This window comes from Schistosoma mansoni, chromosome 3 (genome assembly GCF_000237925.1).
Source record: "Schistosoma mansoni strain Puerto Rico chromosome 3, complete genome".
Taxonomy (NCBI): domain Eukaryota; kingdom Metazoa; phylum Platyhelminthes; class Trematoda; order Strigeidida; family Schistosomatidae; genus Schistosoma; species Schistosoma mansoni.
This window is the reverse complement of record NC_031497.1, coordinates 5,753,868-5,777,981: the sequence shown is the minus strand read 5'-3', so window position 1 is coordinate 5,777,981 and position 24,114 is coordinate 5,753,868. Positions and strand designations below refer to the sequence as shown.

Sequence of the window (24,114 nt, the reverse complement as noted above, 5' to 3'; positions counted from 1 at the left end):
GTTTTTACTGAATTAATTGTTTCATGACTATTAAAGAAGTTGTGTCCATAAACCTAAATTTTGAGATTCAAATATTTGATGCTTAATCTATTCATCTGCCCCCTGAAGATTTTTATCATGACTATGGTTCCCATTTTACGAAAATAGATTTGCCAATTGGTCTTCATTCATTTATAATAGTAGTCGTAGTACTTTTTTCTTACTGCTGTCATAAGTTACAGTTCGATGATCATACGAATGAATATTAGCTTAATTCTTTATTTGTGAACTGTATTACAATATTTAGTATGGATTGAAAAAGAAATCTGATTTTCTGGAAGTAGGAACACCAGATGGTTCAAGACGATCGTCAACTCATCGATGCTCTGATGTTAACTTAAATACACATCGTCGATCTGCTCAAGAGGATTCATTTATGAGTAAGCTTTTTTGTCGTGATCGTTTGATATTTACATAATCACTTAAGATTTATATGAGATATGTATTGCATAATATGATTTTTAGGAAATATTTAAAGTTATACGGGTTAATAATTGTTTTATCTATGAATGAAAATGTATATGGATAACTTTTAAAAACGATGACAACAGATAATATCGATAGCCATAAACTGCTGGTTCATTTGTTTCTTGATCCAGTTTGTGAGTTAAAGGATTCTACTTGACAAATAATAAATTGTGATGTACTTGGATAGCTAACAATTCACATTTATAGAGTCAAGACATTTTATGAGTACTGCATAAGTTTTCTGAAAAAATATTCTTAAACCATATAACTCAAGTATTATAAGCAAAGATGGGTAGTGGCTAACAATGGAATCGAGGACTCGAGTTTCATTCTATGTGGTAACTCGTCAGCTGGATACACCTGCATGCCAGATTTGATGTTCACTCGGGGGGATTTACCAATTATCTTAATCGATAGGTATATTCTGAATAGGAATATATGAGGCATTGAAAGGTTTTCAGTTCAATAAAAAGAGAGAATAGCATAGAACTACAAGATGTATTTCTTTTACTAGTATAATATTCTAAAGACTATATTGCGTTGTCATTATGTTTTATTTTCATATCATGCAAAACCAAAATACTTAACTTACGTAATCAAGCATTCGAAAACTGATACCTAATAAACTTTATTTTAGAGCAGATGTCTCTAAAAGTATTCACATTAAAATGGCTTTCCGAAAAAAGGAAAACATACACTGAATACAATACACAGTATCCGTATTCTAATTTATCTGAATAGTTTTGAATAATCACTATAATGAAAAACAATAAAGAAATGGTAATGAGTCAATTGAAGCTAGACCACCGTAGAAAACCTGGAAGCACTGGACGGCCGTTTCGTCCCATTGTGGGACTCCTCAACTACATAAAATTGCTAAAAACTCCACAAAACCCCCTTCTGATAGTAATCATATGCTCACTAGTGACTGGCTTCAACAGGTATTACCCGGAGTTCCAGTGAGAAGCAGTAACCAGTGGAGTTCGATCCGGTCTGTTGGGATATATCAACTCACTGAAAACATTGTTGAATGGTTGCTCAATTTCGTGGATCGGTTAAAGTTAGAAATTAACACCGTTGGATGCCGGTCATCTCAGTGGTCTATCGGTTAAGTGCTCTGGCACGAGACTGGTAGGTGCTGGGTTGGAATCTCGCGAGGCGGGATCGTGGATGAGCACTGCTTCGGTATCGTCTCACAATCGGACGATTTGAGCATCTAGTGCCTCCAGGTTTTCCATGGTGGTCTAGCTTCAATTGACTAATGATCTCAACTATATAAAATTACTAAAATCTACATAAAACCCCCTTCTGATGAAGAAATGGTAAACAAAATAAATTTCTTAACCTCTTATTTTTAAACAAAAAATATATTACTTTATATCTTATTAAGTAGTTAGAATAATGTATTAGAATATACATACAGTTTGTCAGTCTGGTAGCAGTATACCACTGGACAATATACATCTTGACATAAAATCTTATATCATTAAAATGACTAATTCTATATTCAACTTAATTTTTTCAATATAATCAACATTGTTTGAAATAATAAATTTTATTTTCATTCATTCTTTTCTTAAAAATAAATGATTATATCATCTTATCAAGAATTTATTCCAACTGCAGTACAAGATGTTGCATCAAAAGTAGTGGAATTACCACAACAATTAGCAAATCAAGCAACTGATAAATGTTGTCTTATGTAAACTAAGATTTTCTTTTTTTTTCTGTTTTGTTTTTTGATGATTTATTCATTCGAATTGTATTCATATTTACTTGTTGTACACTACATATATACATATACACATTTATTCACCTTTTGTTTTTTTGTTTTGTTTCTTCTTCTTTTTTTTTACAAAATACAAAAAAAAACACAACCATTTGAGTTACTAAGTAAATTCTATTATATGATAACATCATTATTAACTATTTTCATTAATGATATTGTTAATGTTGTAATATCATTGAAATTATTGAATTTATTTAAATGTTCAATCATTTGTTTTATTGAAATGATGGATAATTTTTTCCATTTTAAAATTTAAATCATTATTTAAATGAATCATCATAAGTCAAGTATAATAATTATGTAATCATGTAGTTTTTTTTTGAATTAAATATTTTTTATAGAGGTAAAAGATACGTTTGTTTTTTTTGTTTAAATCACCGTGGTAATTTCATGAAGTAGCTAATTCAAAATACGAAGTTCAGCGAAGGGATCTCTTTTCAACGAATTTATTATCAAGCTGTACAACCGTATATATATATGAAAATTTTTTGTTAAAGTACTAATTCCGTGAGGAAATGTGAACACTAATAACCAAGATTATAATAAAATGATTAAAATGAATAAAATGTTTTGGTTACAATAATTAAAGGTCAATAATGGTCATAGAGGTATAAAAATAAATAAGGTGATATGGTGAGCATTCATGAATAAAATAATGAGAATATAATATATAAGTAAAGGGGAAATGGAGTAATAATAATAATAGAATGATAATAATAATATTAAGGCCATGGTAACGATGATGATAAGACGTACTTCTTTTGTACGTATAGTTCTGGTTTGAGCTCATGGATGGTAAGAGCTTCGGCTATTTTTAGGAGTTTGATACGAAGAAATCTAGGTACCCCTTATGTTACTATATTTCACGAAATAACCTTCCATTGCCATTTCCTGTTGAAACTCTTAAATATCTATCATTATTGTGCACTGACAATGTAAGATTCACATTTCAAGATGAGCACTTTCGACAAATTGATGGCGTAGCTATGGTTAGTCCTTTAGGACCGTTGCTGGCAGATGTATTTATGGAGTATGTTGAAAATTTAGCTGAAGACTCAATTCAAAAGATGTGTCTGTATAAACGGTACGTTGATGACATCATAATTATAGGGGATAAATGTCAAGACGTGAACCACTTGTTAAAAGAACTCAATACAAGTCAGAAGCATATTTCTCTTACGTGCGAAGAAGAGAAGAACAACCAACTTCCTTTTCTAGATAAGTAGGAGAGAAGATCCATCCAACGTTCTATATATAGAAAGCCGACATGGACGGGGCAATATCCTAATTTCCATAGCCACTGAAGATACGACTAGTATTCTAATTTTACAACTAGTTACCAGTAACACCTTCTATGTACGAAGCGTTCCCCAACCAATCGAAATCAGAAGTCAGATGCGAAGAGGTAGGAAAGATATATTTGATACGTTATCAATATATCGAGAAGCGTTTACTCTAAGCTGACTAGTGAACGTAGGAGCAGTGTCCCACGCTGGGTCGAAACGTGATCTGGTACGGATGCATGACCGAAAGCCTTCAGTTAAACAAGTCCACTTAAACAACGTGGTCAGCATCCAATGTCGAACACTTAGAAAGCTATTGATTTTGGGGAATTATTTACAGCTACACCACTGCCCAATTCATTACAAACGTGGTTTAATAAAGGGCCTATTCAATAGAATCAATCGTATTTGTACTAGAGATACTATTGAAGTAGAAACGAAGCTTTTAACTGATACGTTAATGAATAATGGTTATTCATTAAAGTTCATAAACCGCTGGAAGGGTTGAAATACGATTAGACCTATGACGCTTCTGGCACCCAAAAAGCGAGTTTATATTACATTACCATTTAGGAGTGACTCAAATAGTCTCATGTTGAGACGGAGACTAAAATTAGCCATAAACAGGACAATTTATGCAGCTCAACTTGTCATCATTGAAAAGACAAGGTCAATGTTTCACCAAAAACCTAAACAGTACATAAGCCATTCTGTCACATACCATTGTGTATATCAATTTACATGAATGTGCGGAAACACGTACATAGGGAGGAGCAATCGTGATCTGCAATTAAGGGTGGCGGAACACATACCTAAATGGCTGCAGAAACAAATGAATTCCAATGGCCAAATAAGATCACAGGATCACATCTTCCTCCATTGAGAAACATTTGGTTGAAACTGGTCATAAGGTTGACATCAAGTCAACATTTGTAGTGTTGTACAAAAGCCTTCAAGGACGTATACTAAGGTTTATTGAAGCCTTGGCTATACGGAAATTGAAACCCCCTTTATGTGTTCAAAAACAATTTGTTCTTACCCTTAACCTACCCTGGTAATGCTTATTTATTATCCAGAGTAGTCATCACATTGTTTTTGTGCACTTTATTTATTTTCTTTCTTTGTTACGGCTTACCTTAACCTGTCTAGTTGACCCTTTAATTTTCATATAAAAATGTCTTAACAAGTATATTATGTGTGATCAGATTGTTCGAAATGCATTGAGCTAATATATCACATAATTCTGATAAACTTCGTCTTCTCATTGCATTATCGAAATTTATCATAGGGACTAATTGTTTTAAATTAAATTTTTAGAAAAAAGTGAATGTTTCTAAAACACATAGCATATCTGACGAATTATTTCTTCTATTAAAAAAACGCCGATGCTACACTACGAAGGAATAAACTAGGTATTTAGAATGATTTATACCACAGATCATGTTTGAGTCTCATGATTATGATACTGATCTTGTGTATCCCAGAAGAGAATTCTGAGATATTACAAATATATTATTTATTTATAAACTCTGTATATTCATGTTCCTCCTATTATAAGCTTTATTTTGACCCATAGACTATTATTATACGATTTACCATTCTTGAGTTATGTCCAGTCTATTAATTACAGTCGTCCTTAATCACAGTCACTTTTTCGGCTTGATCTTGTACAAATGTTATTTTCTATTTTATGGTACGATGTGGTCTGTTTGGTTGTTTTGTATATAAACCCAGTATGTTTGAAATATATGACTCATATTACGGAGGCTGAGATTTGTGTTTTGGACTTAAGATGCAAGGCAAGGATTCTAGACTGCTCGTATGGGTTTTATGCGTCATTGGTCCGGTCGATAGGTCACTGTTCTCTAGTTGGCGGTATCATTAAGTTATACATTGATAGGCGCGCAAGGCCACGAGCTATAACATATATGTGATAGTCTTTTTGATAACACTATAAAGTGGTCACTAATTGGTAAACACTTGATTAAAGTGACTAATTAGGTTTCTATAAATCTAGACATTAAGTCTTGACCGAAATGTCATGAAAAGACAAAACAAAACAGTCATAAACTAAACTGTATGAAATTATTGTTAAGATTTAGCGATAATAAAACTGATTACTAATTTTCTATTAGACGTTAAATTTAAGTTAAGAGCGAAATTCATTCAACAATTCGGAAATTCAGGACCTCTGATCGTAAATCCATATCATGAAAAGTCTGTGGAATCAAAACAGATTTGAGAAAAAATCTCTTGATTAGAATTTCTCAACATCATGTTTAAATTCAGTCAAACGCATTCGTTATTTCATGAATTACTTATGTATGATACTTACATTAATAGCTAACTCATTTTGCTTAGAATAAGCCTTCTAATATCTACCAATGTGATAAGAATGTATATTTGAGTGCTTATGTGGTGAACGCTGATGATTACTCTTCTAGAGAAGGTATAGTGATGAGTCAATTATGTTTCAGAAAGAGGTTTCTAGATCACGCAAAAGTTCAAGTAATCATGTTTATTAAGAACCGCATGTTTCATATTTTCGATCAAAATACTATAAGTGAGTACTTAGTAGGAAAGATACTACATTAGAAGATCATCTTATGGTATTGGGTTGTAGAGATGAAGCTAACTACTTATCAAGAGAAGCATAACAACGTTAAAGTTTAATGACAACCATGTTGACAAAAGAATTCTATAAGAATTGAATTATTTCCCAAAGTTACTCTTTGATAAATAATGGTTTTAGTAGCATAAAGGATTATAGAAATAACAATAACGACTGCATCCGTTGTGTCTGATGTTAGCGACGTTACTTCCATACAACGTTATCAGTATTACGGAGATATATGCTGAGAAATGTAGATTCGTTGAGATTAATAAAATGGTTATTCGAAAGAGGAAGTACAATAGAGGCAGAAGTATCAACAGCAGATTTGGTGAGTGGTTTTTATTTTTAAATTAAAGTAGATTTTTTTGAGTCGAGAAAAATATCAAGATAAAGAGCACTTTGTAAGTGTGCCAGATCTAGTAATGCCGGCTTTTGTTCCTAACATAAAAAATATATCGAATATGGAGCAGAACTCTACACATATGATTGGAGGGCTTAAAAGTACCTTAGAAGATTTGGGTACAATTATTATATAGTTGTTCACAAATGATACTTTGTGGACTTCCTCTTAAGAGACCATAGTAACAACGTAGAAGGAGTGTGGGGACCTCTGAAAATTTATCCTCGTCGATAAAATGATAACGATTAATTCCTTCGGGTTGTAAAGCTAGTTGATAAGTCAACTCTTCAGGAGTTCTCATGCCTCAAAACATTCTAGATTTATTTAGCATAATAACAGTCTGTACTAAATACCCATATGATATAATATTAATTAAATGGGAAGACGAGCCTTTGAATGGTGGTAAATTTGAACTCAGTTATCTTAACCAACCCAATTACTATGCAGTTTACTAACGTAAATTAGGAGGTTATGTATTCAACACATAATATTATCATCACTGTTAATTGATAAGTACAATCGAAGATAAATTTCAGAAAATTGACGTTTATACCGAAATTAAATATCAGGAGATAAAACTTTAATGGAAAAATATAAAAATTAGTCCTGTCGAAAATCAGTGAACAATAGGTTTAATAATCATACCCCTTAAAATGAAGTTTTAACCTATTGAGAAGTTATCTAAAATGCTATTTTTTTACTTAGCTGGACTATAATATTCTATGCACGATTGTCCAAAATCAAAATTAAATAGCAGGTTGTAGCAGTCCAAATTCACGCATCAGTGAATAATTCTCTGGGCTTTTGTCAATAATGTATTTTTGAGCTTTGTTTTTCTGTCAATGAATTGATTGAGAATTTTATATACACTCCTTACAAGTCATGTAACTTACGTGGTAGTTTCAGTTTAGTCTGATATCTTAGTATGCCTGCGATAGTCTTTCCGAAAATCCTTCACACTTGGCCTTTTGGTATTACCTTGTTAACTCTGAGTGATTCAACAACGTGACTTGCCGAAAAAAACATGAAATTGGTCTATGTTACAAACGTTTAAAGTTAGATTTAGTTCAGAGAATCACCCAACAGAAAGTTTTTTTACAAATCCAGTTATTATGGTTTTTCTAACCACAATGTATCCTAGTTTGCTAAATATGTACCTATAAGTCGGGTTCAAGAACTCAGTTGAAAAATAAGGAATTTATGTAAATACAGCTTAAGCTAGCGGACTAATTGGTAAGTGATGCTTAATCGGTTGTTAATATGTATTTTGATTATACTAATGGTATATACATGCTTGATTAAAAGAATGTATTTAAACTGACTATCCAAGAATTTTAAAAGTCTGTTTAAATAGACATTGGTCGGTTTCAGTCGTTATAAGAAGTGAAGACGTGATCCATTGCCTCTGCAGAATTTATGAAGTTACGTTATTGAGAAAACTGCTAAGTAAGTAGGGAAATTAATAGTGCTTATTAGCAAAATAATTGAAAGTAGTGTAATGATTTGAAGTATTTGAATTATAGTATGAACTAGTAATCCCAGGAATAACGCAATTTAATCAAGAAGTATTAGATGAGCGCGGCAATATGGAAGGGTCTCATTCGGGTCACTGTATTCTCAGTCTTTAATTAATGCAAGAACAAGTGGGTATTTCGAAATTCAGAGATAGTGAGATCTATGGTTAGGTGGCCTGCTTGAATATCTAGGTTGCATGTTCCTGTCATCTAGATATTTTGACAAGTTATCGGTTTCGTTTGTTTTAACTCATAATTATGTCTATTAATAGCATAACCTAGTCAGGCGCGTTTATGAAAGGTTCACTACCTTTCGCTGAAAAAGTTGCGAAAATGTAAAGACATCGTGGTGGCTGGCAATATGCACTGAAAAGAATGTACATCATTCAGATGTCGATATCTAATTGGCGATCAGTCAATATTTATCGTCATGATCAACCAAGAAATAAAGGAAGGGAACATGTTGAAATATCTTGTGCTGTGAATTCTATATTTTACCAAAAATATGATATTGATTAAAGCCATTAATAATAATAATAATAATGAATTTTTTACCTATGATCACATTTAACACATTGGAGTAATTAACACAGCTACTATCCATAGTGCCACAAATTCGAGGATAGGTGGCTAAGATTCCATAAATTTAAAAAGCTGTTATCTCAAAGTACTGCTATACAAATAAACAAAAAGAGGTTTGTATGGCTAAAGGTAGTGTAGTGATCTACTTTCATAAAGAGAACGCGGTCGGTGTAATGGAAACATTTATCATCATAACTAACTGTACCAGGGATTCTTTTACTGTACCTTTTTGTTTAATTATACCAAAAACACACGTTTTCCGTTGTTTGTGACCTTCAACTTACTCACCTACGCATGGTAGTCTCGCCTGTAAACCTTGGCATGATCTCGGTATTCTTTCGATACCACGAGATTGCCAACAAATATATCTTATTGCAACCATTAACAGCCTTCTGGTTTTTGACATGTCTTGCAGGCAAACCATTTTGGTTCTTCACATTCATTGTCCTCAGAAGTTCGCCTAAGCTAATGTGAACATTAGCGTTGTGCTAAGTGGTCAGTTATTATAGATGGACAGGTTGGCAACTAGTATTATTATTACTAATCAAAAACAACTTATTGGTACAGAAGTATTGTGAGGAAATCACTACAAGTTTCTCTAGAAATTCAATCATACGCGAGTTTCAGTCATATCCAGACGAAATTCGATATATTGAAATAGGTTTCGTAATATTTAGAAAAATATTGAGTTGACTTTGGAGAAGAAGGGAGGGGAAAGTGAAATAAGCAAATAATTTAATAATTATGTATATAAAACAGAATAAGAATAAACGGTAACGTATGCATGACAAAACGAAGCAAAAAACAAATCACCGATGTGGTAAGACTTAATGGTAGAATAAGAGTCAATTCAGTAATGGTTTAAAATGATGTGATGAAAGTCTCATTTAATTACGATGAGTAATCGTCAAATATCAATTTGTACGGGTCATACATACTTGATAAAGATAAAAGGGGTCTGAAAATTCAATTTATCTAGGTGTGATACAATATATATTGTGTTTGTAATTACAAAGTTTGGACTGTTAGAAATGTATTATTGCATCGCTACTTTGAAAATCGCTCTATATGTTTTATACTTGAAAGTTGGCTAAATACTCCTCCAGCTACTCTTCCCAGAACACCTATGGCAATGGCTTCGTCTGTTTCCATATTTTAGCGATACGCTCGAGTTTGAGGCTGTCTACTCGGCACCTCTCTATTTCAAAATAAAAGATGTTTATCCGGTGCTAACACAAGGAGTTGTGTTCTTTGGGAGTGCTAGACATCATATCGCTGATTTCACGATAGGATGAGTCAGTGTGGACAATGATGTAACTTCCATATAAGATCTTATAGGTTAGGTAGTCACTTCGTGATATATCTACAAATTTGTGATTAGGTTGATTATTAAAGTAGCAAAGACAAATGTACTTATATTTAACTAGACCATGATTCCACCCTGGTGAGACCAACTAAAGAAATTCAGCCTATCATTAATCCTGATATCTGCTTTAACTTAATTGATTGACTGTTACATATATTAACCCATCATTCTAGTAGTCTTGCTTAATCCTCGCGTGTATCGTATTGTAGCATTGATTAGTACTCATAGCTTACTGGCTCGATCAATGCTAATAACTGATCCTCTATATTTATGTTTAGATATGATGGTTGATTAATAAGCTTTAGTAGTATTTACATGCCCCATCGTGATATGTTTGTTAGAGCATCAACCATTAGCAAATGTGGCCCCTAATCGACATAAATACACATTAGCCAGCAATTTCAGCATGGACTCGGTAGTTATGTGAATCTAATTCGTCTTGTTTCTTCACTTGAGATTTTACTCAATTTTGAACTATGGACTATCCCGTAGTATATTCTCTTTCGACAACTGCCTGTCTAGTTTCCAACTGTCGAGTTTCATTGTCAAACAGGGAGGACAATATTCCAGAAGCTTCGATGAGTTTAAGCTGTACAGTTTCTGCAATCTTAACCCCATTTCAGATTGTTCGTACGGCAAGAGCCTTGGATTTGTGCTGAATCAACCGAGTGATGAAATTAACAGCATTACGAACATCCAGAAATTAGTTGAAACACTGAGTGATTAATCTGATTCTTTTTGAACCTATACTGTTTGTCACAGTTGGCCTTTTATACACCAGATCCACCGGATGATATTTTGCTGTATTATTTACTATGCTTATGATACTTCTTAACATGTACATATTTTCGCTTACACTATCCATATATCTTTCATATGAACCAATTCCAAAACCCTTTCCTGCATAAGATGTATTTAATAGCTTCGTACGACTAAATACTACTATAAAAATATGTCGTTTTCAGGCGAAGCATATTAGATTCAACAATAATCTGACATTTCTTAGTACTAAACACCATTGCCGCATATTTATAAATATCACTAAGCTAACTACAGTAACTTCTTATAAAGGCTATATCATCTCAATCATGTTCCTAACTGTAATGTCAGGAGTCATGTCACAATATCGAGCACTTTTGTATATTCAACAGCGTGAAAATAAAGGATGACTTCTGATGGAATGGGATGGTTGGTCAGAAATGTAGCCTGATGCACGTTCTCTTATGTCATATCGTGGGGTATGAGGTGAGCATTTTACCGGGTTACCCTCACCACTACCACTGGGTTCAGCTTTCCGACAAGCTGTCTGATTTCAGAATACTACCGTAAATACAGAACGGAAATGGTGAAAAACAGTAATAAACGTATATCATCCTTTATGATTACATCAAAGTCACTTATCACTTATAGTTGAAAAAAACGAGGAAACCCTTCAATTCTCACTACGCGAACTGAGAACATCAATACTGGCATAAATAAGAATGTATTAACCCCGAAACACGACGACGACCCTAATAGGAAATACACTCATTATATATTGAATGTACACCCATTTTGATTGTTAACCAGAATTAAGTCACGTACATGAAAAATACCCAGAGTTGTACTTAAGTCACATGCTGCACATCATTCTGAGCGTATTTCACGTTAATTTAATACAAGAATATCATATCCTGAATAAACATCACATTCAAGTAAATTGATGTTATACTGAATAAAATATCCCACTGTTAAAGAAAACAAATACTACACTGAGTGGTCATTATACTGAATTAAAAAACAGGAGTAATGTTGACCGAAAATCACAACCGGTCAAAACTTAATTTCGGCTCTTTATTTCGTCATATCAAATTGAACTCACTGTTTCACTCCTTTCCAATTGAGCAGATCTGAGGCCCATACTGTGTGATGTTCTGAACATCTCATACAACTGAGATCTAGTAATGTGCAAGGCACAATATGTCTTTAGGTTTCTTTTCAGACAATAGATAACCCAGTTCAAAAATTATTCAAAACATTTTCCGCGTTTACTCAGGGCCGCATATCGGAGTAGCTCTTGCATCAAATCTTCTCATCATAAACAGAAAATCTATTTATTCCTTTTTTTAAGTAAGTCAAAAGAAGAAAGGCAAGAATGTATTTGGAGATGGTAAGAAAGGTGGTCTCACTGAAGGCCGATCTGGCATGAGGCGGTTATTCCGTATTTAAACTGCTATGGGTTTGTCTGTTTGACTGCATGACTTTTAAGTGTCCTCGCATTTAAGTAGTCTTTTGCTGCCGTAAAATCACAAAATCGTAGCAAGAAACGTGAATTAATTTTTCTCTGTTTTGTAGTGTCAATAATGGCTCCATTGTTGCTTCGCAACTTGATCCGGAATACCAATCGCTCTACTGAACCTCATTGTCTTCGTTTAGAAGTTCTCAAGATCCAGAAAACAGCATATGAAGAACAACTTAACAGTTATAGATACGCGAAGTTTGCGTGAACCGCTGTTTTACGCAAAGATTGAGACGAAGTGTCAAATGGTCGATAGGTTTTAAGTTTTAGTAGTACTTTCTTCAGTCAGTAAGATATTATTACAATGAACAACTGTTTTTAATGATTACGCAGTGCTGCTTGTAGTGTTTCATGCTCAAGGGACATTTCAGTCGACGTAGGCGGGGCGTTTCAACATAGCATACCGAATAGGCGTTTTGAAAGCTCAACTGAATTCGAAAGTGTGCTAAAGAAATTCGAAACAGTAAGAAAAAAATAATTTCCTTTCTTCCCAGACTACCCATGCTCATTACATTCATGTCGAAAGTGAATTACCTAAGGATGTAAGATTTACAAACATCTTTGTAGTGTTTCAGTGCACGTGAGCTCAAAAGCGTAGACCACAAGGTTTAAGAGTGAGTCAAAAACCGCGAGAACTTTAAGTAACATGTGACGTTCAAGGTCTAAGTTTCTGAACTGCCAGTGTTCCATGCAACTTTGGTCGGTGAGGAATTTGTCGTAAAATCATTCAGAGGGATTCATAATCATTCTTGTAACAGTTTGTGGGTGGTTTGTGATCCATGGACAAGAAGATTGTCCTCAGAAGATAAAGAAAATTTTTTCCGGTCATGCTGTGATCACCATCAATAGATGAAGTAATAGAAAGTATTAAGAATCGAACTAGTAAGCAGGTCACTGCTGCCAAAGTGAAGACTAGGAAAGCCCAACTCTCCACAGATAAGTGTATGTCAGTATATTTCTAGTTGCTCCATAATGGAACGGCAACTCTATTTCCCAGACGAAGCAAGCAGTATGTAGAGATCCAGTTAAGCCAAAAAGTGCACAAACAACAGATTATTGGGGAATACGGTGAACGTCTTACGATGCTAATGAAGAAAAAAGTCGATGATTTTTACCTAAGAATCATTAATAACCAGATGAGACCTCAGTTTCTCCAACGCTTACCATTGTGTAGTCTGTCTTACTACAGGAAACGCGACTCAGAATATACGTGTGAAGAAATGACAGAAACCGTTTGCTATGATTTGTTTATGGTTTCATTCTTAACTTCACTATATATATATATATATATATATATATATATATATATATATAGCGTTTGCACGATATATTTGTCGCCATCGTAGTTTCATAAGGAGGTATACCTGTAATTCCAATGGGTGACTGTTTGTGAAAATTGGAAACAACTAAGTGTTTGCCTCATATGTGCCCGTCTTATTATGAGGACTTCGAGGTGTTGCATCAGATTAGAAGTTTCGCAAAAACATTGCACCTTTATATGGGCTCCTTCACTGTGACAGTACATTCGTATTAATACTAGCGAGATTTATGGTGCAAAACAATACGAACTTTCGCCATGTTTTCACGGGATCCGAGACGCTACTAGTCCATCGCTTGTAGTACGTCTTTGCGAAATAGTGTAAAGATTATGTATACTTCTCATATTCGCATTTAAATAATTCACCACACGAATAAATGTGGAGGTGGTCGGTATCAAGCACAGCTATCGTCAGTCTGTAAAATGTTCTCTCACATAACTTTCCTTATGCAGAAATTTGTCGAGTTTTTCACTAGTATAGAAACGTTCCAGGCTCTCAGTTATCTGACAAAAGCCATAAGTTGTATATCGGATGTATGGGTGGCTTTTTAGCTTGGTCCATGCAATTCTGCAAAACAACAAATGTTTCATTGAACAAACAGATAAATTTTGCTACGGTTATTAAATTCAATAAGTAAGTGGGATAGAGGCTAACAGAATGTATCCACAAGTGTCTTACTTGGTGTAAGAAATTCCCTTCACTCTCCAACTCTCCTAGAACTTTACTTCGATATTTAGCATTCGCAAACGAATTTCAGGCACCAAATAAACCGATTAATAAACATCCAGTAGTACTATGAGACTTGAGAAAATCGCATTACGACATCCATAACACTAACAGAAATTCATGGTTTATATACAATATGAAATCATTGAGAAGCACAATTTAGAAATTACTCATCTATATGCATTCGGTCTCTGTTTATAATTTGATCAGTGTTTGCAGATTCGGCTTCCAGAAGTTCATCCGTTGACTGAATAACAGACACATCATAAATTAGTGGTAAATAACAACATAGTTCAGTTGCCATGTTCGAAACAAACGTGCACCGTTTTACTTATGAAGGATGTGTCACTAATTAATGTGGCACTTACAGTGATGTTATATACATTTCCTGTATATGGTTAGAAAGCTGGCAGAAAAAGACACCTGTGTCATCTATTACTCATATAATTTTTGTTTCTCAGATAAGCTACACATCACTATGTCAGTTCCGTTAAAAATGATGATACTTATAATGATTTGAACTACTTATATACTAGCAACCTATATAATGTTCAAAAATAGTTTAATGCAGAATTGCATCAGCCTACATTTACCAAACAACTACCAGACATCTATGTTCATGAACATCCTTTAGGGTGTTAAATCAAAGGTATTCAGGGTTCACTTTTGCTTAAAAAATCTGACTGTAGTTTATCTTTGACTTGAAAAATAGTGGATGTCTTTTGATTGAGTTTGAGTTGTTGCAAATAATCACACAAGTTGATTTGACATTCACCCAGGTAGTGAAAAACAACTACGTTGTAGCGGTAAATAAATCCCCGAAATCAATAGCTTTGTAGGTCTTCGACATCGAATGCTGACCACATTAATTTCAATGGACTCACCTAGCTGAAGGCGCTCGGTCATGCGTCCGTACCAGATCACGAGTGGGATCTCCGTGCCCAACATCCTCTTCAATCGCTAGCCAGTCTTGATCAGTCGACCCTCGATATATTGATAACCTATCAAATACATCTTCGAACTTCTTAGCTTCTGACTTTTGATTTCACTAGGTGGGCACGATTCATATTAGTTGTTACCGGTTAAAGCGTTATCAAACTTCAAATACCTGTGGCACCTTCAGATTCAAACTACCAACTGACTAGGATAAAACTATGTACCAAGCACAAACACTGAGAAAATTGACGTAAAGATGCCACAAATATTAGACGTTGGGGAACACCTCAAGTATCAACACCTTTTACGCTCGAACCATGCCAACTCAGTGGAATCAGAAGTAAGAAGTGAAGAGTTTCGAAGATATATTTGATAAGCTATTGATATAAAGGGGAAGTGATTAATCCAAGCTGGCTAGCGGCTGTAGAAGATGCGTAGCACGGCATACTCACTCTTGATCTGATACGGATGCGTGACCGAGCGCCTTCAGTTAGGTGAGTCCAGTAAAATCAATAAGGTCAACATTGTATATCGAAGACTTACGGAGCTACTGATTGCGGAGATTTATTTACTGCTACAGACGTGTAACGGCAAAAATGCTGTTAGTAGCTGATAAATAACGACATCAAAAGTACATGATTGCATATAAACCCAAACCACTCATTTCATAATTTCGCTTCAGACTCAGAAGAAAAACAGCAAACTCGTACATGTCTGTGGTCAGGAACTATTTCATATTGCCCTTACACATATTGAAAGATAAATCATTCTCGTTTCCTGTCTTGCTAAGTTTGAGGTTTGAAACTTAGATTTGTTTCTGACTACTGATAACGGCGCGTAACCAATAGTAGGTCGTCGCGCGTGGTTGTCTTGTTAGTCCTTTGTCGGTCGTTTCGTCTCACTATGAACGGGAAAAGTGGGGCCGGTGATAAAAATCAGTGTTCTCCTAGTACATCATGTGAGTCTACCACTGAATCGTCAGATATGACCTCAAAGGATTACTATTTTGACTCATACGCGCATTTCGGAATTCATGAGGTACGTGACTAAGATATAGAGTATTAAGTTTTAGGAAATGCTAAAGGATGAAATTAGAACACTCACCTATCGCAGTGCTTTAATTCACAACAAACACCTTGTAAGAGATAAGGTAGTGCTTGATGTAGGTTGTGGAACCGCCATCCTCTGTTTGTTTGCAATTAAAGCCGGGGCCAAGCATGCTATTGGAGTAATTGTGTTTCTGGTTCATATTAGTTTTAGATTGACTGTTCTAACATTATCGACCGGGCAATGGAAGTCGTCCGAGCTAACAATATGGCGGACCGTAAGTCAACTTGTAGTTTAGGAATATGCATAACCACCCCTTGAGGTATCTAACATTCCGTGTTTATCATCTTTACAGGTATCACTCTGATCAAAGGAAAAGTAGAAGAGGTGGAACTACCTCCAGAATACCCCAAGGTTGACATAGTCATCAGTGAATGGATGGGTTACTGTCTTTTTTACGAGTCAATGTTGAATACTGTTATTTATGCTAGAGACAAATGGTTGGTAAGCAATTTGTACATCTCTTTTTCTTGGTTGAAATCAAACCATTAAGTTTGAGTTACTATCATTTGTTATCAAGTACTGCCTAACCAGTATATGAAGTTCTTGTCGTTCTAAATCTAAACTGCTTAACTGCGTAGAAACTTTTGATATCCATAAATCTGATTAGCCATTTGCTATACTACGAGGATTAGAAAAATTCACGTCTTCAAGTGCTGTTGTAATGTTAGTTCAAGTCAGTCAATGAAGTTCTGTTCTCGAAATAGTGGCGTATAGTGTTTTTATTTGCATGGATGTTACCTTAGATTAATACAATGAGTACATTGATATATCTATCAAGCAACAAGTTCATATAATGTGTCGATAAGGGGTTAAGGTCGGACGTGTCTTGCAGCACTATGTTTGATAGTGTCCACCAATTTTTATCTTTCAGCAACTACTCAACCAATAAATAAGACTCCGTAAATTCCAACGACAACCTGAGTCTTCCAATTAATTTGAAGACATTCAAATTAATTCAGTTTCCTGAATTGAACCAACTCTGAACCTATCCCTTGTAAGTTTGATATACTAAACTACGTCTTTTTATCTACCGGTTTTTCACTCCTCTTAGTTGATCGTTAGTGGTAACACTCATTTCGCCATGTTGCATCCCAGCTGATGACGCTACGCCACGTTCAGTAATCTAAAGTCACAAATGTGGGTTGTGGGTTAGGACCGTCTGCATTCAAGGAAACCAATTTATTGATTTGCCAAACTATCAACTCAGTATTCTTAGAGTTATCCTGCTAACTCAAAAAACGGCAGTTTGAGTGTTGTCTGCTCCGTATTTCACATTTTTCAACAGTTATTAAACCGTTTTTCAAGCTCTACATATTATCGTCTAGTTAAATGCCAATCACGTGCATACATATTTGGTTGCCAATCCCCACTTCTCCTAGTTGCTTGATAAAAAGTCTTACTGACGCTCAAAACTCGTTTTTGCATTTTCCACAGGCACCTGGTGGCATAATTATGCCTGATCGTGCAACTCTGTATGTTTGTGCTATCGAAGATAGACAGTACAAAGATGAAAAAATTAATTGTAAGTTCAGCTCGTTTTCAAACAAAACTTCATCTCTTTTATTTTTGATTGAACGTGTCTGTCTCCAATGATTTTGTCCAATGAAATTCATTATATATAATCCATAAACTCTCAGTCTCAATTTTATGTATCCATTAACTTCACTGTTAAATAATAAATGTTAGTTTCGCTGCTAGTTGGAAAGTACCAATGTGGGTTATTAAATGTGATCAGATTTTTTGTCCTTTTTGTAGGGTGGGACAGCGTGTACGGCTTCGACATGAGTTGTATAAGGAAAGTTGCACTTACAGAACCTTTGGTTGATGTTGTTGATCCTAACCAGGTTGTGACTAATTGCTGTTTAGTCAAGGAAGTGGACATGTACACTATCACAGTCCCCGAGTTAACATTCAGTGCACCATTTACACTTACCTGCAAAAGAAATGATTATATTCAAGCCTTGGTTACGTTTTTCAATATAGACTTCACTTCTTGCCATAAACCTACAGGATTTTCAACAGGTTAGTTCACATCTTTTTTATAAGACGTTGGTTTGTTGTATGTTTTGTTTATTTCTAAACATAAGTAGATGTGCAATCAATTTATTTTGTTAAGATATATCTAAATCATTACCTCCAAATGATCAAATGGTTTACTAAGCTATCTGGCTAAAATAGTTGAGTAAGGATGAGAGACATGAAAACATATACTACGGTGATGCTAAAAGGATGTCGACTTCAATATACTCACCCTAACATTTCGTTCCTAGACCATCTTGTCTTAGCTGTGACATTATTTTCTCAGTTTTATAATGTAAAGTATTACGTGTTAGATCCCGCTTTGTCTGTCTATACTTGCTTCCGAATCTTAACACCCATTATTAGGTCATTTGTTTCTGAGACATGTGTATGACGTATAAAGAAAGTACCGTTATCAACATTAGCTCCCAAGTGCCCTGGTACGGTCCAGGGTAGGAAGATTCAACTCTCCCTCTCGAATGGCCATGTGTATGCAGCCAATCCCAGGGAAGTCCTACTCACTGCCTTCTTAGGGGGGTGTTGTTTAGGAAATTAAGAAGACGGAAAGCGAATGTCCGATGCTTTAACTGGGTTGGTGGATATGTAGGACCCACCTAGGGGAGTCGGAAAACCCTGATTGCGAACCAAAGGCCACATGGGCTTCAGTATCCTGAAAGAACAAGTGGCTTATGGATCAATTATTGGACACCGGCTACCATGAGACTGCATCTGCTTAAGTTGCTTCACTGTCTTGTCGATTCTACCTTTAGACCCAAGGTTCGGGGTGTGGCCCTCTGAGAGAACTACCCGGACAGTATTCCAGCTCCCACACAGATTGACTTGTGTAGCGCATATGTATTTGGTGCCTCCTTGTACAAATGTTTATGTGTTTAAGTAAATAAATCCATAGTCCGTGGCGTTGGAATATCAACGTTAGAAATTTTCTCAAGTTTAAAATTAACAGTACAGCAATCTAAACAAAAGAATCAAAATAGTTATGCTGAAAAGCTGATCTCTAGCTGTTATATACTAGAACTAACAAACATTTCTTGTTTCAATACTGTACCGTGCAGCAACAAACCATCTTATGTTCTCGAACACTATCCACCGACAATATTCGTACACGACTTACCAGTTAGTCATGGTATCATAGGTAATTGATCTTCATAAAGCTTTTCGCGTTGGCTTTTTGATCTACTACGCACCCTCAGTTAAAGTAACTATGTAAAGTTGGAGGATACTTTTTCGAAGGCAACGATAAAACTTTCAACTCACACGTATTTATAGATGTCCAGGCTAGACCAATTAAAGATATGCATTGATCCTAAACAAGAAAATATAAGTTACTGTTAATAACTGGACCATACCTCGCTGCTTAGCTCTTAGACTGGTATTCTTCATATCGAAGGTACCCTCTGCACAAATGTGTGACAGTCTAAGCAGACGCACAAAATGCGTTGGGTTCTATATTATAACGACTGAAATGGCCCTGTTTAGTCAAAGTATTGAGTTTTTACTCCAGACATTAATACAGATTCGGACAGATGCACGTTGGCATATATCCTGAAACCCGAATAACATGAGATGAAAATGACGAAAAAGTTGATATAACGTCTTACATCGACAATAAGGTTTGGGAAGACAGAGTAAAAGGGATTGGTCGAGAGGAAGATGAATGGAGGGGTCAGCACCATCGTGAATGAATCTATGTTATATCACCTGGATTCTTCAACCGTTGGTCGCGGCGATCACTCAGGTAGTTTACATCGACTAACTTGGCTTAAACCAATGGTGAGTGAATGCATTGTTGACCCTTAGTGTGTAAAACATCTCTGAATCTCAATTACTTCAGTTTGATACCTAATCCGTTTTATCAACAAGCCTGCAGATATTCCTAGATGTGAAAATAAAAGGGTATATCTGGACAAAGTTTTTCTATCCTATCCCAATATTACTTCTATTTTTCAATACTTCATTTCTCAATTGATCTAAGACCGTTAATAAACATAGATATATATTTGTTATCACAAGGTCCTGATGAGCGCCGCTACACACATTGGAAACAAACAGTTTTTTATCTTGATAATGGCGATGACGACTGTCTAACTGTCAAGAAAGGAGAACAAATTAATGGTGTGATGTCTATTAAACCGAATGAACGAAATAACGTGAGTTGATTTAATTTTAGCTTCTAATTGTTAAAGCCATTCTGCTGAATCCCGTAATATTGTACTTACATCAAACACTGCATCACACTTGCATATTTTTCAACACCATTAGGAAATAGTGAACAGATTTATTCAGCATTATCGATCATAGTATAATTTCTGAAGGTTCCTTAATCAGAGTAAGTTTCTGGATTTTCTTACTAATTAAGTTTTAAGCTCTAATTCAGTGTGCTTATGAAGTCTGATTTACTGCCGACAAGAAAGGGTTTGGAGCAATAATGTACTGAAGATACTTTTCAACGTGTTATACTGAAATACTTTACTGCATGTCTCGGCAGTTCAAAACCGAACAGCAGTGCTTATCTGACAAGTAAGATGTACAAGCAAATAAATGAAACAAACCATTCACACTGCTACAGTTAGTCGATTCTCTGTCCACTTATTTGCTTCTATACTTATCACAGTTATTGTCTAATACTTTTGTTAGTGGTAAGCTCAAAAATGCTACTCGTCAATTGCAAATTGTTTTTGCTTGTTTATTCCTTATTTTAGCGTGATCTTGATATCAACATCAAAGTAGAATTCGAGGGAGAACTTTCGTCGATCGACACAACGTTTAACTATCGTATGCGCTGATTTGTCGCTCACGATCGTTTGAATTGGATCGCAATCAAGACTTTTAAGAGATCTAACTTCAAAATCTTTGCCTTCAATGTACAATCTTGTTCTGAACAGCATTTAATTATGTTTTAATCCGCTAGATTTATCAGGGCATTTTCTTCGCTCTTATGAATTCGTTCCCCTGTGTGTGTATTATTCCGTCTTACATTGTTTTTATGGTGGATTTTCCAATAAAATAGATAAATGACCTTCTTTACGTCTCATTTTACGTGAAAACTGAGCATTCTCATTTGTACCATACGCGTAGTTGTTGTAACACACTACGACACTTAAACGTAAAATTCATTCCAAAATTATTATTAGTACGGTATGATGCTTAGCATTATTTATGTCTCTGTATGCGAATGGGATATGGATGTAACCAATTCTAAAAGGCTTAATTTAGTATTAATCCCTTCAACAATACTCAAAAAGATGCTGATAAATTGGTTGCCAGCGTCCATTGTAATCTACTAAACCTTTGACTTATCAACAAATATGTGGGAGTTACCTATGTTGGATAGCGAAGTCGAGATGAAGAAATGTCAGCTACATAGTGTTTAGGTAATGGAGTCAAAGTGTGTAGGGCAGGTGGTTCAGATGATTTTCAAATATTCAATAAGTCAAGGATCTTGTAATAGCCACAAAGGACTCGGTTTGCGAAATATGACGCAGATTAAGAACCTCGATAATGCTTGTCTAGGGGTCATGGTTGACGGGAATAAAAGACGTCGGTAAACTGAAGGTTCCTGGCCACAGGTGTTTTCCAAGTATTGCTCACTTTTCATGGGACAACCGGCTGAGGATTGTTGAAGTTAGGCACGAGTTACTTGTGTTTAACCATCGCCTACCACGACGAGCGATGCCTGCCGGTGCCAAAGTAGGTTGAAGAGGGCTAGGAGTGTCAAATCGAGGCGTGACATCAGCCCCTAACTGTTAATCTGAACCAAATTAGTCGGTGTAGACTGCCTGGTAAGGGTCTAAGTGGTCACTGCAACCTACGGTTGGAGGCTCCTGGCGATATAGCACAGAACCATTCAGGATGGTGCAGATCTCTCCATCTTTAGTGTTAGTATTCTTCTACACAAACCTTTTCGCTCCGTCTTTCCGAACTTCATGGTTGATGTAAAGCACTTATCCTTACAACTGTTAATACACCATGTAGATTTTTTTATTTTCATCTGATCGTATTAACTTAGTTTAAGAACATAGGCCAATGTAGATCTGTCCGAAGTCCTGTGTTGATTAACGTCCGTAAGGCATTAATTTAGGGTCTTCAACTGTTGGACAACACAAGTCGACAGTGTTAGTAAATTTTACTTAAATGTACTATGGAGTGCAATTTTAGGAATGCTGATGTGCAGCTGGTGAGTAATGCGCGTTGATTATATGCAAATTATGTTGGTCTACAATATCTAAGATGTTTATGTGACTAGTGATTCCTTTGTCTGCCTGATTTCGAATTCTGAATACAATACGTTCATCTAGCTTTTCCTGGTCTAAATTGCGTCATTTCTGGGTTTCCTAATTCGCGCAACAATTTAAATACTTCTAATTACCATATTTGTGTCGCGAGCAGGATCCTGTGATGGAACAATTGGACATACATCCAAATTTTGATGCCTGTGAGGATTACATGGAAAGGTTCGAAATGTGGACTATGACCAAGGAAGATGTTGAGGACATTAATATTGTGGCTCATTTCTTTACATCTGTCGGAAAAGAAGCATACAACTTGTTGAAATCTCTGGCATTTCCGTGAAAGCCTATTTCGCTTCCTTATGTAATTTTCATGGAACTACTGCTAGACAATTTAAAGTATATAAATCTCGAATGCTGTAAAAGAGGAAAATCTCATGAAACGATTCGTCAGGACATCAGGAATCCCACTACTTCACCACGTCGTCCCAGTCCAATGCGTAATCAAGGTTATTCATTAAGTTGCGAAGCAGGTCACGAAGATGAGCACAAGTTTAGTAAATGCTTGTTCTGTGGCAAGTTTCACTCATTTAATTCATGTGCATTTCGCAACTGTAAGTGTTTCAAATGTGGTAAGATTGGACACATTCAGTCAGTTTGTAATACTACTGTTTATTTCGCTGTAACTAATGCTAAGCTTAGCAATTCCGATCTTATTAAGTTGAAAGTTTTAGATGAATCATACTCTGATCAGATTCACGATATTATTTTACCAGATATGTGTTGTTCTCATGACTCATGTTTGCAAATATGTGGAGGATAATGTCAAATACAACAAATCCTGATCAGATCTCGGATGTTATTGTACCAGATATGGTTTGTCCTGATGATTCACATATTTCTGATGAAATTTCTTACAAATCTGAGGAATATGTTGAATGAATGAAATCATAATCGAAAACCCGGTGCAGTTTCGATAATTGCTGGTTTTTCTAATGATCCATTATTCTGCAATGATATTCTTAATAAATTTGAGGAAAATATTTCAGAAGAATCAAATTTCAATGTCATATCAAATATTATCTGTTCTCATAATGCATTTGTTTCTTGTGGGAAAGTTGTTCAATACGAAGCACGAGTCCTAAATGAGCTCCATTTTGATTACAATTCGTGTGATTTCATATCAAATGTTTATACTTATGATGAAGTCACTTCTAATGAATCCACTAATCAATGTGAGAAATATGTTTTAAAGGAAACCGCACTACTTTTAACTTGGGGATATGAAGATCCAACATTACTTCATGTGGGAGGACAGTGTTGGAAAATCTACGGTTCAAATTCTAGATATCAGTGGTTTCAGTACACAACCGACATGGTGACTGTATACAACTCCAGGACCCAGGTGAGTCCGTTCCTATTTC

The 24,114-nt window shown here is 35.3% G+C and overlaps 2 protein-coding genes across 4 annotated transcripts in view; both read left to right on the top strand.

Moving 5' to 3' along the window:
• The window catches only part of Smp_137990 (putative complexin (Synaphin)), a gene marked incomplete at its 5' end in the record, with an annotated part of 33,765 nt that extends 31,428 nt beyond the window's left edge, over nucleotides 1-2,337 (top strand). Inside the window, 2 exons of the mRNA XM_018799011.1 lie at nucleotides 287-419; nucleotides 2,116-2,337. Of these exons, the coding sequence (XP_018650843.1) occupies nucleotides 287-419; nucleotides 2,116-2,213 (231 nt within the window). The 3' untranslated portion in view covers nucleotides 2,214-2,337. The remainder of the gene's footprint in view (nucleotides 1-286; nucleotides 420-2,115) is intronic.
• A 13,800-nt stretch (nucleotides 2,338-16,137) lies between these two features.
• On the top strand, nucleotides 16,138-21,484 carry Smp_029240.1 (putative protein arginine N-methyltransferase 1; the record flags this gene model as incomplete). Of its 3 annotated transcripts, XM_018799007.1 has the most annotated exons (8): nucleotides 16,218-16,352; nucleotides 16,387-16,542; nucleotides 16,575-16,638; nucleotides 16,717-16,865; nucleotides 17,859-17,946; nucleotides 18,180-18,446; nucleotides 20,475-20,611; nucleotides 21,164-21,484. In XM_018799007.1, the coding sequence occupies 8 exons, from the start codon at nucleotides 16,218-16,220 to the stop codon at nucleotides 21,245-21,247; spliced, it is 1,080 nt and encodes a 359-aa protein (XP_018650841.1). The 3 variants fall into 3 exon arrangements, with proteins under 3 accessions (XP_018650840.1, XP_018650842.1, XP_018650841.1); XM_018799009.1 differs by having other exon boundaries at nucleotides 16,138-16,352; nucleotides 16,387-16,638; nucleotides 21,164-21,247; XM_018799010.1 differs by lacking the exon at nucleotides 21,164-21,484 and having other exon boundaries at nucleotides 16,138-16,352; nucleotides 20,475-20,966.
• Nucleotides 21,485-24,114: the final 2,630 nt, after the last annotated feature.